Raw genomic sequence first — 13,667 nt, 5'->3', positions numbered from 1 at the left:
GGTACCTCTTCATGCCTACAGTCAAGGTTACCACTGTAAAACGCCCTTTGAGGCCCCATTCCTCAGCATACGTAACTGCACCGAGTCACTACTCACGCGCCCTGCTGTGCCGCCAATTACTGGTTCCCCGTCCTTTGCGAACACAAGCGAGCCACCTGAGGGTCCAGCAGTACCTCGTACGTAGGCAAATCGAGGTTGGCGTGTTCCGCGGTGGTTCGGAAACCGGATCGGCCTCGTCCAGGAATGTCAGCGGCCTCCACCGGCAATTTTCCCACTGTCCCACCGGGCTACTACTACTGCAACGGCACTCGCAGGCGCCCGCGGGCATGATGCACTGCCTGTCGTTGACGCAGGATTATTGCGTTGCTAGGCGCTCGATAGTAGATTAGAACTACCTCGACCTCCGTCCTTATGACTACGATGCTGGTCAACCTCAAACACTTGGAGTGGCCTTGGCATTTGTGGACACGGGGTAGCATTTTCACGAGTGGTCTCCCTGTGGAACAGCACATTCACAATCGATCAAGTGTCTCTGCCTTGACTTGGATTACGTCCGTCCGTCCTGGCGTGGCCGCCGCACGAAGACATCGCACGCTCGATCTCCACAACAGGAAGGAAACAAACGACCCTCAGTGTGAGCCTGTACGGCATTACACGATACGAGAGCAAGGCCAGGGAGTAGCCTCGGCGTCGCGAATTAACCGGCCGCTGCAGCATGCACGAAAGTCACGCGGATGGGCCATAGTTGCAATGCCGTGTGGCGAGAATAACCCACGCGATCTCCCACCGCACCAAATCCACATGGTCCAGACTGTTCATCGCAGAATGTTGATCTGAAAAAGGGGTCACGGCCCGTGTCAAGAATCGGGTGCCTTCTATTATCCGTGTGTCGCTCCGTCGTATTGGGACGTTGGAGTAATGGCGGTGTGCGCCTCGTGATATCGATGCCGTCTCTGCCAGACCACCTGGACTAGATCAGAGCCCCACGCCCTCAGTACATCCTCTGCATCAGCATCCGGCGCTTTCTAGACGGTGTCCCGCTTGCCCTCCTTCGCCTCCCTCTGTTGCGACTTGTCAGCAGACGACTCCCGGTGCATGATGTATGAAGATCCTTACCAGAGCCTTGGCGGTGCCGTGAAGAGCATGTCGGTGGTTTCGGCGGAACTTGGGATCGCAGCCCTTCAGGGACGGGTATCTCGAAGTCTTGGGCTTCTTGGTGCTGCGAGATTGTCAGCGGCTTCGGCTGGTATCCTGTCGGGTCAAAAAAGACGACTAACGGGTTGCGGTGCGCCTTGCGCCACTGGTTGTGCTGCGAGGAGTTCTTTGACTCTGTGAATTAAACGGTAAGCTGGCCGTTAAGGTATTCGGGATGGATTGCTGTCGGCACTTACTCGCCATTGCTGCTGTCTGTGATGTTTGCTGCACAAAGACCAATTCTCGCGATAGTTCGGGCCAGAGCAAAAATGTGTGCGCCGCCGCCACCGAGCCCTAGGCGACACATGAGGGTGGGACCCACATATGACATAAGCGATACGAGAAGCACTATTGGTTGAACAGGATTGTCACAGCTGGGCGTTTGACCCATTACATAATCACATTATGAAACCCAGAGCCAGGGCCTGGGTTGCATGCCTCCACAAGTGGGCAGGTGGGGCAACTTACCGGTCCTCTCCATTCGCACTCATGGAGAACAAGGATGCTTTCTTAACTTGAAGCAATTCTAATGTAGTATCTGGCATTGGGATCTATCCGCCATATATACGTCTGTCTATCTGCAGCTGCCCCATTCCGTTGCGATACATGCCGACCTCCACCCTCATCCAATGGTGCAATTCAAAGCCAAACAGAAAACAGAATGGTGAGGGAACTAAGTCAACAGACAACCCCCAGCGCCACGTCCAGGCAGCTTCTACCAAGACATGAAATTTTGTAAAGTAAGCAAAGCGCTGCCGTGTGTCCTAGGCAAATGGTCTCAGGAGGTCGTCAAGGGCCTCGTCATCGTGCCATTCCGAGCACCCTGCTGAGCTGCCGCCGAAGCGACCTGAGCGGCCCTTTGTAGCTGCGCCCTCGGGAGCGACTTCAGGTAGCGCAGGAAGAGAACGAAGAGAAGCTCGACTCTGTGCAAACTTTTGGTTAAAATTCAATGTAAGAGAAGGCATAGTGAACGGTAACGTACCTCTCCTTGGTCATCATGAGGATGCCTTGAACCAGGAAGCCCTTGAAGATCTGAGGTCCAATGCCCTTGAAGAGAGCCATTGGACCCTCGTGCTCGATAATAAAGTTCATTACCTCAATGAAGCTTGTGAAAGGCTTCCCATTTCTGGCTGGTGGCGGCTTAGACTGTAAGCCGACCTTGGCGACGATGAGCGGCTGGGTAAGAATTGTGGCAAGAGCCTTGGACATGGCGCCGAGGACTAAATGACAGAAAGTCAGCCGAGGAGGGCATGGGATGGGACAAGAGGAAGCGACTGACTAAAGGCCTCCCAGGGCCGCAAACTGCTCTTGCCGCGGAAGAACATGGTGCGTAGCCGCTCGTATGCGCCATATGTGATGGCAGGGTTCACGACGAGAACCAAACTGGCCTTGAGTCCCCTCCAGAGACCCGAGACTCCATCAGGGCCCTGAACAACCTCACTGGCTGTGGCGAGAAGTCCCTTGCGTTCGTTGGCGCGAGCCGTTTGCTGGCGGGTAGTGACGACGGCGACGGGAATGGTGAAGAGCTGGGCGAGAGCGCCAGCAACGGCACCAAGAGAGAGCTCGATGGCCATGGACGGCGCTGTGGTCGAAGCCGAGGAGATGTAGAGGGACCTGGCGACTGTATACCAATAGAAGTAGGCGAAGTTTGTGGAGGCCACGCCGATGAGGGAGCCGTTCATGCCGGCGTAGAGGCCCCTGATGCCATCGTCGGCGACTATACGCGTAATGGCGTCCCAAGTAGAGGCATAATGCGGGCTGTCGTCGAGGCCGGCGGATGCTTTACTGGACTTAACCTGGACCTGGAGTCGTGTCTTGACGCTGCGACGAGAGACGGTCCATGAGGATGAGGATTCCGACTGTTGAACGGGGCAGACTCACATGTCAAGCGGATATACGAGGGCATTGGCAAGTACAGCGCCCGTAGCTCCGGCGGCGGCACGTCCCCAAGCAGAAATCTCCGGCTTCGATTGCGCACCCATTCTGAGGGCCGGGCCAGTCGCGACGGATCGGGGTCTGTCGTGGGAGATTGGGAGGAGACGGGACGGGCTTTCAGTCTTGCGGGGGGGGGGGCAGAGGAGCAGAGAGGCGCAAACAGGCAAGTCAGGTGCAGCGGTTGTCGATTTCTGAGGGAGAGGACAGAAAGCAGAACAGACGATGCCGAGGACAGCTTGGACAAGACAGCAATGACAAGGTGCAATGTCACGACAAGGAAGGAGACACGGCCTGGCTTCGCGATGCAGGCCGAGACGACAAGCTCTCAGGGCCGTGCTGCGCATGATATCACTGGGGACTCGCTCGCAGGTCCGAAGCGCCGGCCAACGGGTTCGGCGGGCGGGCAGCTCTGGACCTCGGCCCTGGAGGGCCCGTCAGCGGCCAATCCCGTGCGCGCGTGGTTCCAGTCGCTCCATGGACGGCGGCCCACCAGCCCTAGCCCTGCCTTCGGCGGCCCTCCAGCGCGGGCGGTCCCTCAAGACCCGACGGGACACTTGCACCCGACCCACGGGGCCAACCTCCACCATCCTTCCCCACTAACTTTTCATGTGCGGTACCTAGATACCTAGTGTTAGTACCTTACGGGCATGTAGGTACAGTGCCTACAACCTTGGCAACTGTAGGTAGCACTCGGCCGATGCACTGCCGCCGGTGGGCAGCAGTCCACTCCAAGACACCCCATAAGGTACCTTAGTACTTTAGTAGTAGAGGTGGTAACTCCGGGCTCGGAAGTGCCGACGGAGGGGCAGCACTTGACTTCAGGCGCTGTACCAGCAGCCGTGCATGCAGGTAGGTGGAGGCGGCCTGGAGGATGCGCGCAACAACTTGGTATGTAGGTTGTTGGCAGCGGCCGGGATGGTGCGTCGCGGGCCTTGCATGGGGTTTTATTCGGCCGTGCCTCTTCTGTCTTGAAAAACAGATGTTTGCCTGTGGGCAGGGCAGATGGAGGGATCTGCAGTCAACGACGACTCACCGAAGAACCACCTTGGTTGCTTGGATGCTTGGGTCGCTGCGGGTGCCAGTTGGTCGGTCTCACCCTCCGGGCCGCGACAGACCTCGGTTGAGCCCCACCGCGCACGAGTTTCAGTGCACAGCATGTCATGTCAGTCAGGCGTGTCTCCCTCTCCCACTCCCACCTAGAGTACCAAAGTACGAATGATCGATCGCCCCGTTGCGAGTGGCCGTCGGCACTTGCCTGCCCTTGCCTCTGCTTCTGGCATTGGCTCTTTGCCCATAGCTTCACCTAAAGAGCACATTAACTTAGTACCCCGCCGCGCAAACAAGAAAACGCCCGCTCATCAGGACCAAATCTTGGTCGATGGCGAAACAACATCGCGACCCCGTGCCAAGAACCCACCTTGGTCAGGTACGGTGCTCACTGCGTTTGTCGTGTCCAAGTTTGGTAATGTTCGTGCACCTACCTAAGGTATACTGTGCATGCCAACTTGATAACTATACACAATGTGATATATGTGTAAATACTCGGTAGGTGAGTGCCTGAACCCTAGAGCGAGAGCATAAACTTACCTCCTTATTCAGGTAGTGTTTACTTACGAATACGTACCTAGTGGATACGTACCTCCTCCCGTCTCAACCACCACGTTTGCCGCACTTGCGTGCAAGCCGATGGGGCCGACCCCAACTGTCCAACAAACCTGGCGCTGCCCACAACCTACTAACGACTAATTCGACCCAGCTTGTTACCGGGTTGCCTTAAAAATCTATCTCTCGCTCCGTTGATCCGTCCATAACACGTACCCACCCAGCCGTCCACCCCGCGCCGCCGTGGCCGTTGCCGTTGCCGTTGCCGCTGCCAGAGCCCGGCTCATCATCGCCACCTAACCCAACTGCGTCCGTTCCCCAACGTCGCGGACGATTGTGGCAGCGGAGCCTAGGCCTCCCAGCCGTGCTACCTGTACTGCTGCTGTGTAGGTTTATATCCTGTTCCGCAAGAACATCTTGTCGCGCCATCTCCGCACCTCCGACGCTGAGCCATCGAACCTGTCCCAGGCCTCAAGGCTCGACAGCTAGCCGCCTGGAGACCACCCTCAGCCATGTCGCGTTGGTTGGCACACGCGCAACCGAACGCCGTCTCCAGAGTCCAGATTCTGCTTGTGGGTACTACGATTCGGTAGCTGGGCTCTCCCTGCTTGTTCCGGGACAGACAGGCTCCTGACCACCTAGGTCAGACCTGACTTAGACCCCGGACGCCTTACTCGTGACGACGTTACGGATTGCTTCAACTTCGCTCGCACGCACAGGACATGGAGCGGAGAGCACAGGTCCGTCGTTGTTGCCTTCTACACCCCTCACGCGTCCATCTAACGAGATCCCCCACTGCCTTAGGCCGCCGAGGCCCTCCTTGCTCGCTCCAGTGGCCAAGATGCCTTGACGTATGCCATCCGTGCCGCCGAGCTGTATATGGCCGCGGCAGGCGAGGCCTCTAGCAAGTCGGATGCCGCTCGACTGAGACGGAGGTGTCGTGAGCTCATTGCCCACGCCGAGAAGCTCAAGGCTCGGATTGCTGCCAATGCCCAACCAGCCCTGCCGCCTCAGCCTACCATCTTGCGCCTCGCTTCGCGCCTTCATGGCAATGAATTTCCTCCCTGGCAATCCCGCCCTGCGGATGACGAATTTTCCCTGAGTCCTGGCGCCACCCAATTCAGGTGCTCCTTTGCTCTCTCTGCGAACTTGATGGCCATTGTTGACCCTTTCCCCCTAGAGATGACGCCGCGTTTCCGCTCTCGGCAACTCAGGCTGAGAACTTTGCTGGCTGGAAGAGGCCAGCGGAAGCGTTCCGGCTGGACCTCGCCCACGAGACTGTCGACGAGAGCACCCTGATGCAACTTCCAGATCGCTGTGACTTGGTCCAGGACATCACCACTGACTGTTCCGTCGTTGCCAGCCTATCGGCTGCCACTAAAGTCCTCGTGGGAAAGCACGCCGTACGTTTGGCCCGTCGCGTCCTGCCCTCCCTTGATTAGAGTCTGACCAACCCCCCCAGGTACTTGCTTCTATTATCAACCCGTACGACCATGAGCAAGGCCGTCCGAAACTCTCGCCATCGGGTAAGTATGTGCTGCGAATGAATTTCAATGGCTGCGCTCGACGTGTCGTTATCGACGACACGCTCCCCGCATCGCGGACCGACCGGGCCCTCTTTGTGGTTGACAGGCGAAATCCTCATCTGTTGTGGCCGGCTTTGTTGGAAAAGGCCTATCTCAAAGTCAGAGGAGGTTATGATTTCCCTGGGAGCAACTCGGGGACTGACCTTTGGGTGCTCACCGGTTGGATACCAGAGCAGTTGTTTCTTCAACGGTAAGGCTTTCTTTTTCGGCCCCCCATCGCGATCCAGCCCATCACGAGCACGCTCATGTTGATATGCATGTATGACCCCTAATACTGCCACAGCGAGGATTTCGATCTCGACGAGACGTGGGAGCGAATCAAAGCTGCCCACCAGTCCCATGACATTGTTGTGACGCTAGGCACCGGGCGGATTTCTGCCGAAGAGGAACAGTTCATGGGTCTTATTGGCGAGCATTGCTATGCTGTCGAGGACCTCACTCTCGCTGCCGACGGTGGCCGTCTTCTGCTCATCAAGAACCCTTGGTGCAACGCGCCACTCATGGCCGGGACGGCCCGGGACGGGAGCCGTGGAGTCGAGAAGGACAAGTAAGTACTATACTGTACCGGCCGTCCCGGCGTGTGCAGACACGTTGCTAATCGTAACGTGCACGAACAAGCACAACGTGGATGGCCATCGAAGACGTGGCTCAGCACTTCGAGTCCATGTACCTCAACTGGAACCCTGGCCTCTTCGCCCATCGACAGGACAACCATTTCGCGTGGGACACGCCCCCCAAGTACTTGGGAGGATCTGTCGTGCGAAACCCACAGTTCGCCTTCTCCTCGCCGACCGGAGGCACTGTTTGGGTCTTGGTGAGCCGCCATTTTGTCGATGCCGAGCTAGAGATAGCTCGTAACCGACATGGCACCATGGCCGCGGTCGCTTGCCAGCTCGGCTTCATGAGCATCCTCGTCTTCGACAACAAGGGAAAACGCGTGCAAGTCAGCGACGGGGCAATGTATCGTGGACCGTATGTCGACTCGCCGCAAACGCTGGCGCGCCTCGAGACAGCCCCCGGTACTCAGTACACGCTCGTCGTCGATCAGCATGAGTTCCCCCTGTCCAGCTATACCTTCACCCTCTCCATATTCTCTCACACAGAGCTCCACGTCCGCGAGGCTGAGGAGAGCATGTCGCACTTCATTGACCGAACGGGGTCCTGGGGTCGGCGAACTGCCGGTGGCAACCCATCCTGCCCAACATATCATCAAAACCCACAGTACAAGCTGTCCATAGACAGGACGACTCCTTTATCAATTTTGCTGTCTACTGACAGCACGGATGCTCATATTCACATCGACTTGGTATGGGCGCGCGGGGAACGAGTGTCGACGATCCGTGTCAAGGACCTTGTCGCCTCCTCGGGTGAGTATCGGCGCGGGTGCGCCGTGGCCGACGTGCCCGAGCTGGAGGCCGGCGACTACACCATGGTCTGCTCGACCTTTGACGCGGGCCAGATCGCAGACTTCGCCCTTCGCGTCGCGTCCATGGTGCCTGTGTCCGTCAGCCCCATCGCTGCCGACGGAGCCGGCAGGCTGCGGACTCCCCTGGGCGCCTTCCGCCTTTCCGAAGGAGACGAGAAGAGCCGCGTCTCCTTGCACGCATCTTGGCTGACGCGGGCCAGCGTGTCCGTCCGCAGCGTGCTGCCACCTGGCGCTGAGGAAGGCGGGAGGCAGGCCTCGCCCCTCATGGTTCGGGTCTCGGTCGTGCGAGGCTCCGGGCCGGCACAGGAGACGGTGGCCGTCTCGGGCAACGGCGAGTTTCAGGACCCTGTTACGGCTGTCCGCACACCCGACTTCGACATCGACCCAGCCACGGCGCAGGGCGCGGGCCTGTGGCTCGTTGTGGAGTGCATTGGCACCCACCACACGGCCTGGGCCGTAGACGGCGAGATCCTCAGCGACTCTCCCGTGCAGGTCGGCGCGTGGGAACCGTTTTGACGTGGGCAGCTCCTGTTGTGGCAATGTTGTTACACGGTATTCCTGTTCAAGACGAGACCCCACCCAGTTGATTTTGATAGAACAATTACGACAACGGCGCGTCCCGTCAGCCCATGTCCAACTAAAATACTGCGTCATACCGAGGGTGAATTTACGCCCATAATATGTAACTTGGTATATAAATCTGCTGGTTTTCTTTCGCCGTCATGAACTCGTTCGACTCGAACTTGATAGCATCCGGACGCCGTGCCAGCCCTAAAAACATGAAATCCGCCTGACATGAGGTGATCCCCCCACCTTCGCCGGCCAGCCGCGCCTGCCATGACAAAGCGGATGGACGGCCGGGCGGAAAATGAAGAGTCGTGAAGGAACAAGAACAACAGCCCAGCATCCCATGGCCTCCCCAGACCCCCAAAGAAAAGCCTGGTATATAAAATTGTACCCGAATGCGCCGGGCCTGCCGCTTTCAATCAGAGGCGTGAGGCCGAAACGAAGAATGAAGAAATATGTGTTCAAAAAAAAAAAAAATTCCCGCCGATAGTTGCGGGCTACTAAACGCTTCAGTGAAGACAAAGAAGTCACGTCCTGATCGGGAAAAAATGGGCGTAAAGTCGTCGCGGGCATGACTCCAACCGTTCTGCTGTGGTTCGTCCATTGTGGCGGTTCATGGAATCGGAGAGCGTTCTCGCCGAAGCCGCAGGAATACAAGATCCGAATATCGAGAGCCGCGGGACGCGGTAGCAGGTAGCCATGTTGCTATGCAGGGACTCCTCGCCTTCTCCGGCCCCGGTTAGGCCCATCTGGCCGCTGCGCCAGTACCTCCCGGAGCAGCGGATCGTCTTTGTCTTTGTCCACGTGGTGCACCCGAACATGCCTACGCGTTCGGCCACACCAGTTAGCGTTGCCTTTGTACGATCCGGACGGCGAGCGTGGATCACCCACCTTTGCAAATTATCCGGCCGAGGATATTTATGCTCTCTGTCCGGGCAAAATGGGCAAACGTAGCCCGGCGACTCGTGGACCAGACCATGCCGTATCATCTCGTTCTTGCGCTTAAAGCCCTTGCCACCCTCGCTCCGTGAGCAGCCTTTGACTGGGCAGTAGTGCGGACGCGCCGAAGAATGGACATTGGCGTGGGAGTTGAGCAGATATTGCGTTTGGAAGGGCGGGGCATTGCAGCCAGCAAAGCTGCAAACGAAGATGCCGAGGGGCGGGTTCGTGATGCCATCAATACTCATGCGATCCACAACAGATGCAACGGTAGCAGGCGTCGAGGCTGAGTGATCGGTACTGGGAGTCTCGCCGGTGCCACTGGTACTATATTCGACGCTGGGTCGATGGCTAACGCCGTTCGCCTGGTAGTAATATGGACTCGATGCCGGAAGCGAATGCGGTGACGGAAGACTCCGCTGATAGACCTCGTTTGGGGAGATCGGTGGGGAAGCATGGGAGGTTGCCATGAGCGGTAGGCGTGGCCGGCTCATTGGTGGCGATCTTGCAAAAGATGCCCCAGCGCTGTGGAGCCCCGATATCTCGTTGTCTGCGGGCGTGGGCGGTTCGGAGGGTATGTGTTTGATATCGCCTAGGGTGGAGCGGATAGAAGGCAAGCTCTGTCCGTTCGACTCTGACCTGGGGGAGTCCATCTGGAGAGGAGGAAGCTCGCCGCTCGCAGGGGTTAGCATTGCCGGTGGCGACCTGGCCTCTGTGTTTAAGCGTACAGGGGGTCTTTGTTGTTCCCTGGATGAAGCGTAAGCTGCGACGTTTTTGGGTCGGTCATCGCTGATGGACAAGTGACGAGTTGATGCCGATATGTCCAGCGTTTCTCGAGGCGCGGGAGGGCACCGAGGCTCCTTAGATACGACCTGGAGCGCATCTGCGGCCATGTGCTGCAGCGTCGGACCCATCATGCCAGGTCTCGCTCCGGAGGCGATATCCCTGGTCCGGGGCGACTCGACGGGTCCTGGGGATGAATGACGACGTAATAAGTCGTCACCGACATCCTCCTCGGCGTCTGGTAGGGCCTGAGCACCAGCAACCCGTGCCAGTTCCGGACGGCGGCCATTGTCCAAGTAGGACACGAGGACGGCGACTCCGGAATCAGGGCGGATCTTTGACCGATTAGAGGTGAAGAAGTCGTCGATGGGAGGAGGGCTGAGACTGACTTGGGCCGGTGGTATATCCGGCGGCGGACTCGGCGACAGTTCGAGTTTGGGACGCAGGGCTTGCATGAGGGGACTGTCCCGGGGGACTACTTCATCGGGGTCAAAGGTGTCGGTGGCCGAGAGGACTGGGAGCTGTGGCGGATGTTGCTGATGCCGAGCGGCCGTCATCATAGTTGTTAGGATGCGGAGGCGAGTAGTTCAACTAGCCATGGCCCTCGAGGGGCGCCGGGTGGGATGGCTGGAGCTGGGTGCGGTGAAACGGCAAAAGCGAGAGCGCGACCACCACGGGCGACGTCCACGAGAACTTGTGCCTGAGTGAGAGCGGCGCGTAGAGGCGCCCCGCGATGACAAGAGGTGCGGAGTGATTTGCTTATGCCGCGTGGCGATGGGATGTTGTAAGAGGAGGGCACCAGTCGCGTGGAGAGCCAGCGCCCGCTGCTCACCTCGGTCCGTCGTTGCGCTCGTCGCAATGTGGTTTTGATCGCGCGCGGTCACGGCTGGCCAACGAGGGACGCGCACCGTTATCGGGATTCGGCAAGAGAGACGCTGCGCAGCTACTCGGCGCAGGCTAAGCTGGCTAGGCGAGCTCAAAGCCGCCTCTGAGATGACCGATGGTGAAGTGCCTCAACAAAAATGCTACCCTGACAGGCACGGGCACGGAACCAGGTACAAATCGAGGTACGATACGATGGGGCGGCCTGATGCGGGAAGCTTGGGTCAGTCGAGCTCGAGAAGTCAATTAGGAAGGCAGCGGCGGCTGGGATCCAGTAAGGGATGGACGGATAGATGAGGTCGGAGCACTTGTGGAGGCGCAAAAAGCCCAGCAAGGACTGGCTCGTGAGGCACGTCAGGTGAGTTGGCGAAGCGGTTATGAGGCGAGAGGTACGAATAGCAGACGGGACCACCCGTCGACAGTGTTCAAGTATACACACCAGGCTAGCTCCTGGGCGCAGTGGGCGCAGGAAAAGGCACGCTGAGTCAAGGAACTTTCAGGTCCCCTTGAATCGTGTTCCTGTCGTTGCAGCAGAAGCAAGCGCAGTCGTGATGGACGATCGGCATGGGGGTGGTGAGGGCCGGGAAGTGCCGATGGGCTGCGTGCCGAGGGGACGGGGCGAACGAGCGGCGGGCGTTCCAAGTCTGGTTGGTTTTGCGCAAGTCGTTGGTCGAAGGATGAAGAGAGGACAGACGGGAGCAGACGGGAGGGGACGGGAGGGATGGGGGGGGGCAAGGACGTGCGCATCGCTTGAAGGGGTTGCGCTGAGGCTGCCATGCTGCGCCGCACCACTCGGCTTGGGGGGGTAGCGAATTTGTGAAGATGGGTCCAGTCTGCCTGGGGGAGGGGGTGGATGAGCCGCCCATGTCGGCGCGCGCGCGATCCCCTCGCCGCCACCGCCGAGGACGGACGACGATGTTGCAGGAGAGGGGGGAAAAAAGATCAAAAACAAAAGCTTACCTCGAGTAGGGGTGAGGTGGGCTGCAGCGTACGGAAGTCGACACAGGCCGGGCGTGGGCCCGAGATGACTTGTTGAGCAGGCCACTTGGTTCTCGTCGTCGTCGTCCTGGTCGTCGGAGGCGTCGATGGGTTTTGTAGGCAGTGGAGCGTACGGCACAGCAGACAGGCCCGTGGTGTAAGTGCCCACGCTGGCTGGCGTCTGTCACGCTGGGGGCAGGCGGCGCTTCGAAGTTTGGGTGCGTCAGAGCGGCGCAGTCGACCAGCAGAAGCGGCAGCAGCAGCGGAAGCAGCAGCGGAAGCAGCAGCAGCAGCGTTGGGGCCCTCGCAGAGGACGCGATGCGACGGGGAGCAACGAGTGCGGCTCGTTGCCCAAGGAAAAGAGGCGCCCAAGGTTTGCGCGATGGAAATAGGGATCTCGCAAAGGGCCGAGGCGTGCGACGATTCGAAGACGGATACTTTGTATGTAACGGCGGCGGCGTCGGTGTCGGCGGGGGCGGCTCGATTCGTCTATCGTCTGTCGTCTGTCGTCGGAGTCGTTGTTGTCCGTCTTGTCTTCCACCTGCGTCGCCTCGAGGGCCGTCGCTTCAGTGAGTCGTCGTGGACCCGGGTGAGGGGGCAGGGCGCGACCAGACAGGCAGCGAGAGCGAGAGAGAGAGGACAGTGTGAGTGGTGATTGTTTGTTCCAGATACGGGCGAGGTCCGTGACGAGTGTCAGGTCAGTCAGTGTGCATGAAGAAATGCGAGAGCGAGAGCACACGCGCGGGAAATGAGCGAGGGACCTGCCCAGATGAAGGAACGGTTCTCGCTCGGTCTGTGACCCGTGGGAGGGAGGAGTACCTCGCTGTACTTGGACCGTCAGAATTGACTCGAGCTGCTCACACACCCAACTGACTGAGCGAGGTGCACGTAAGTTACAGAGGCAACGAGTTGGGACAAACAGCCAGCCCGTCAACACCGTCGGTCTACCCAGCTACTAGGTAGTTAGTAGTTAACTTAGTACCTCTCCGCAAAGGTAGCAACCGACTCGTACGAACAACCGCCCAAGCCAACGTGCTCGGCTCTCCCTACAGACAGGAAGGCTGCCTAATTTTGGGTCCATGCCTCTCGCTGAGTACCTCGACGCGAGTTAGGTTCGTTTACTGCCTTAGCTGGGTACCTTTTTCCGTATCGTACCGTACCTTACATGCCATGCCCCATCATTTTAGTGCCCGAAGAGACGCTGCGCTGCTGCGCTCTGTCTGCAATGCCGCAGCTTGTCCACGGCTGGGCGCCGCAAACGCGTGCGTTGAGTTCCCGACCATACTAAAGTACCTTAGTAGGGCCAGAGGCCGGCTGGGCAGGGCATCCACCGCCGCAGAGGTCGGCTACTACCTAGTAGACCCAAGTTACTACTAAAGTGCTACCTACCTTAGTACTTACACAGTACTAACTGACCTTCCATTGCTCACCCCGCCTCTAGCATTGAACCCCCCCCTCCTGGGTCCGGCAGCTCTTGTTCTGTGCATGCGTAAGGCGGCTCGCTAAAAAAGGTACCTTTATAACAGACGTCCGCTCCGCCCGGGGCACATATAACAGCTCTGTTCGCGAGGCGTAAGTAAGACCTTTCTAGCTCCTACTAAGGTAGATAATTAAGTACTAAGGCACTACTAAGATACGAGCTTACCTAGTAGTCCTTTACTTACCTAGTAGGTACCTGTTATACCCCCCGGTAAGGAAGTACTTTAGCTAGGAACCACTTTATTCCTCAGTCGAGGAAGATGCGTTGCAGAACCTAGATGAATTTTCGGTACCTT

General features: G+C 58.5%; 4 protein-coding genes across 6 annotated transcripts; 1 reads left to right on the top strand and 3 right to left on the bottom strand.

Moving 5' to 3' along the window:
• Positions 1-505: 505 nt before the first annotated feature.
• Positions 506-1,450, bottom strand: rpl29 (60S ribosomal protein L29). The gene is made up of 3 exons (XM_047987202.1): positions 1,392-1,450; positions 1,117-1,329; positions 506-1,061 (listed from the first exon to the last, which is right to left on the bottom strand). Exons 1-3 carry the CDS (start codon positions 1,396-1,398, stop codon positions 1,009-1,011), a joined length of 273 nt encoding a protein of 90 aa, XP_047843186.1. The 5' UTR covers positions 1,399-1,450; the 3' UTR covers positions 506-1,008.
• Positions 1,451-1,708: 258 nt separating this feature from the next.
• Positions 1,709-3,463, bottom strand: ANT1 (ADP/ATP carrier protein). Its single transcript, XM_047987201.1, has 4 exons — positions 3,076-3,463; positions 2,474-3,015; positions 2,177-2,414; positions 1,709-2,117 (listed from the first exon to the last, which is right to left on the bottom strand). The coding sequence occupies exons 1-4, from the start codon at positions 3,174-3,176 to the stop codon at positions 1,973-1,975; spliced, it is 1,026 nt and encodes a 341-aa protein (XP_047843185.1). The 5' UTR covers positions 3,177-3,463; the 3' UTR covers positions 1,709-1,972.
• An 864-nt stretch (positions 3,464-4,327) lies between these two features.
• Positions 4,328-8,534, top strand: RIM13 (cysteine protease). 2 transcript variants are annotated; one of them, XM_047987199.1, is made up of 8 exons: positions 4,328-4,555; positions 4,758-5,117; positions 5,200-5,471; positions 5,536-5,855; positions 5,912-6,134; positions 6,194-6,507; positions 6,601-6,864; positions 6,936-8,534. In XM_047987199.1, exons 3-8 carry the CDS (start codon positions 5,454-5,456, stop codon positions 8,257-8,259), a joined length of 2,463 nt encoding a protein of 820 aa, XP_047843183.1. In that variant the 5' UTR covers positions 4,328-4,555; positions 4,758-5,117; positions 5,200-5,453; the 3' UTR covers positions 8,260-8,534. The 2 variants fall into 2 exon arrangements, with proteins under 2 accessions (XP_047843183.1, XP_047843184.1); XM_047987200.1 differs by having other exon boundaries at positions 5,200-5,855.
• On the bottom strand, positions 8,320-12,834 carry JDV02_005870 (uncharacterized protein). Of its 2 annotated transcripts, XM_047987197.1 has the most exons (3): positions 11,875-12,834; positions 9,202-11,119; positions 8,374-9,133 (listed from the first exon to the last, which is right to left on the bottom strand). In XM_047987197.1, the coding sequence occupies exons 2-3, from the start codon at positions 10,590-10,592 to the stop codon at positions 9,016-9,018; spliced, it is 1,509 nt and encodes a 502-aa protein (XP_047843181.1). In that variant the 5' UTR covers positions 10,593-11,119; positions 11,875-12,834; the 3' UTR covers positions 8,374-9,015. The 2 variants fall into 2 exon arrangements, with proteins under 2 accessions (XP_047843182.1, XP_047843181.1); XM_047987198.1 differs by lacking the exon at positions 11,875-12,834 and having other exon boundaries at positions 8,320-10,367; positions 10,422-11,637.
• Between the last annotated feature and the right edge of the window lie 833 nt (positions 12,835-13,667).

The sequence above is a fragment of the Purpureocillium takamizusanense genome, chromosome 5 (assembly GCF_022605165.1).
Source record: "Purpureocillium takamizusanense chromosome 5, complete sequence".
Lineage (NCBI taxonomy): Eukaryota > Fungi > Ascomycota > Sordariomycetes > Hypocreales > Ophiocordycipitaceae > Purpureocillium > Purpureocillium takamizusanense.
Note: the sequence above shows the minus strand (reverse complement) of the source record. Positions and strands in the feature narration are given on the sequence as shown.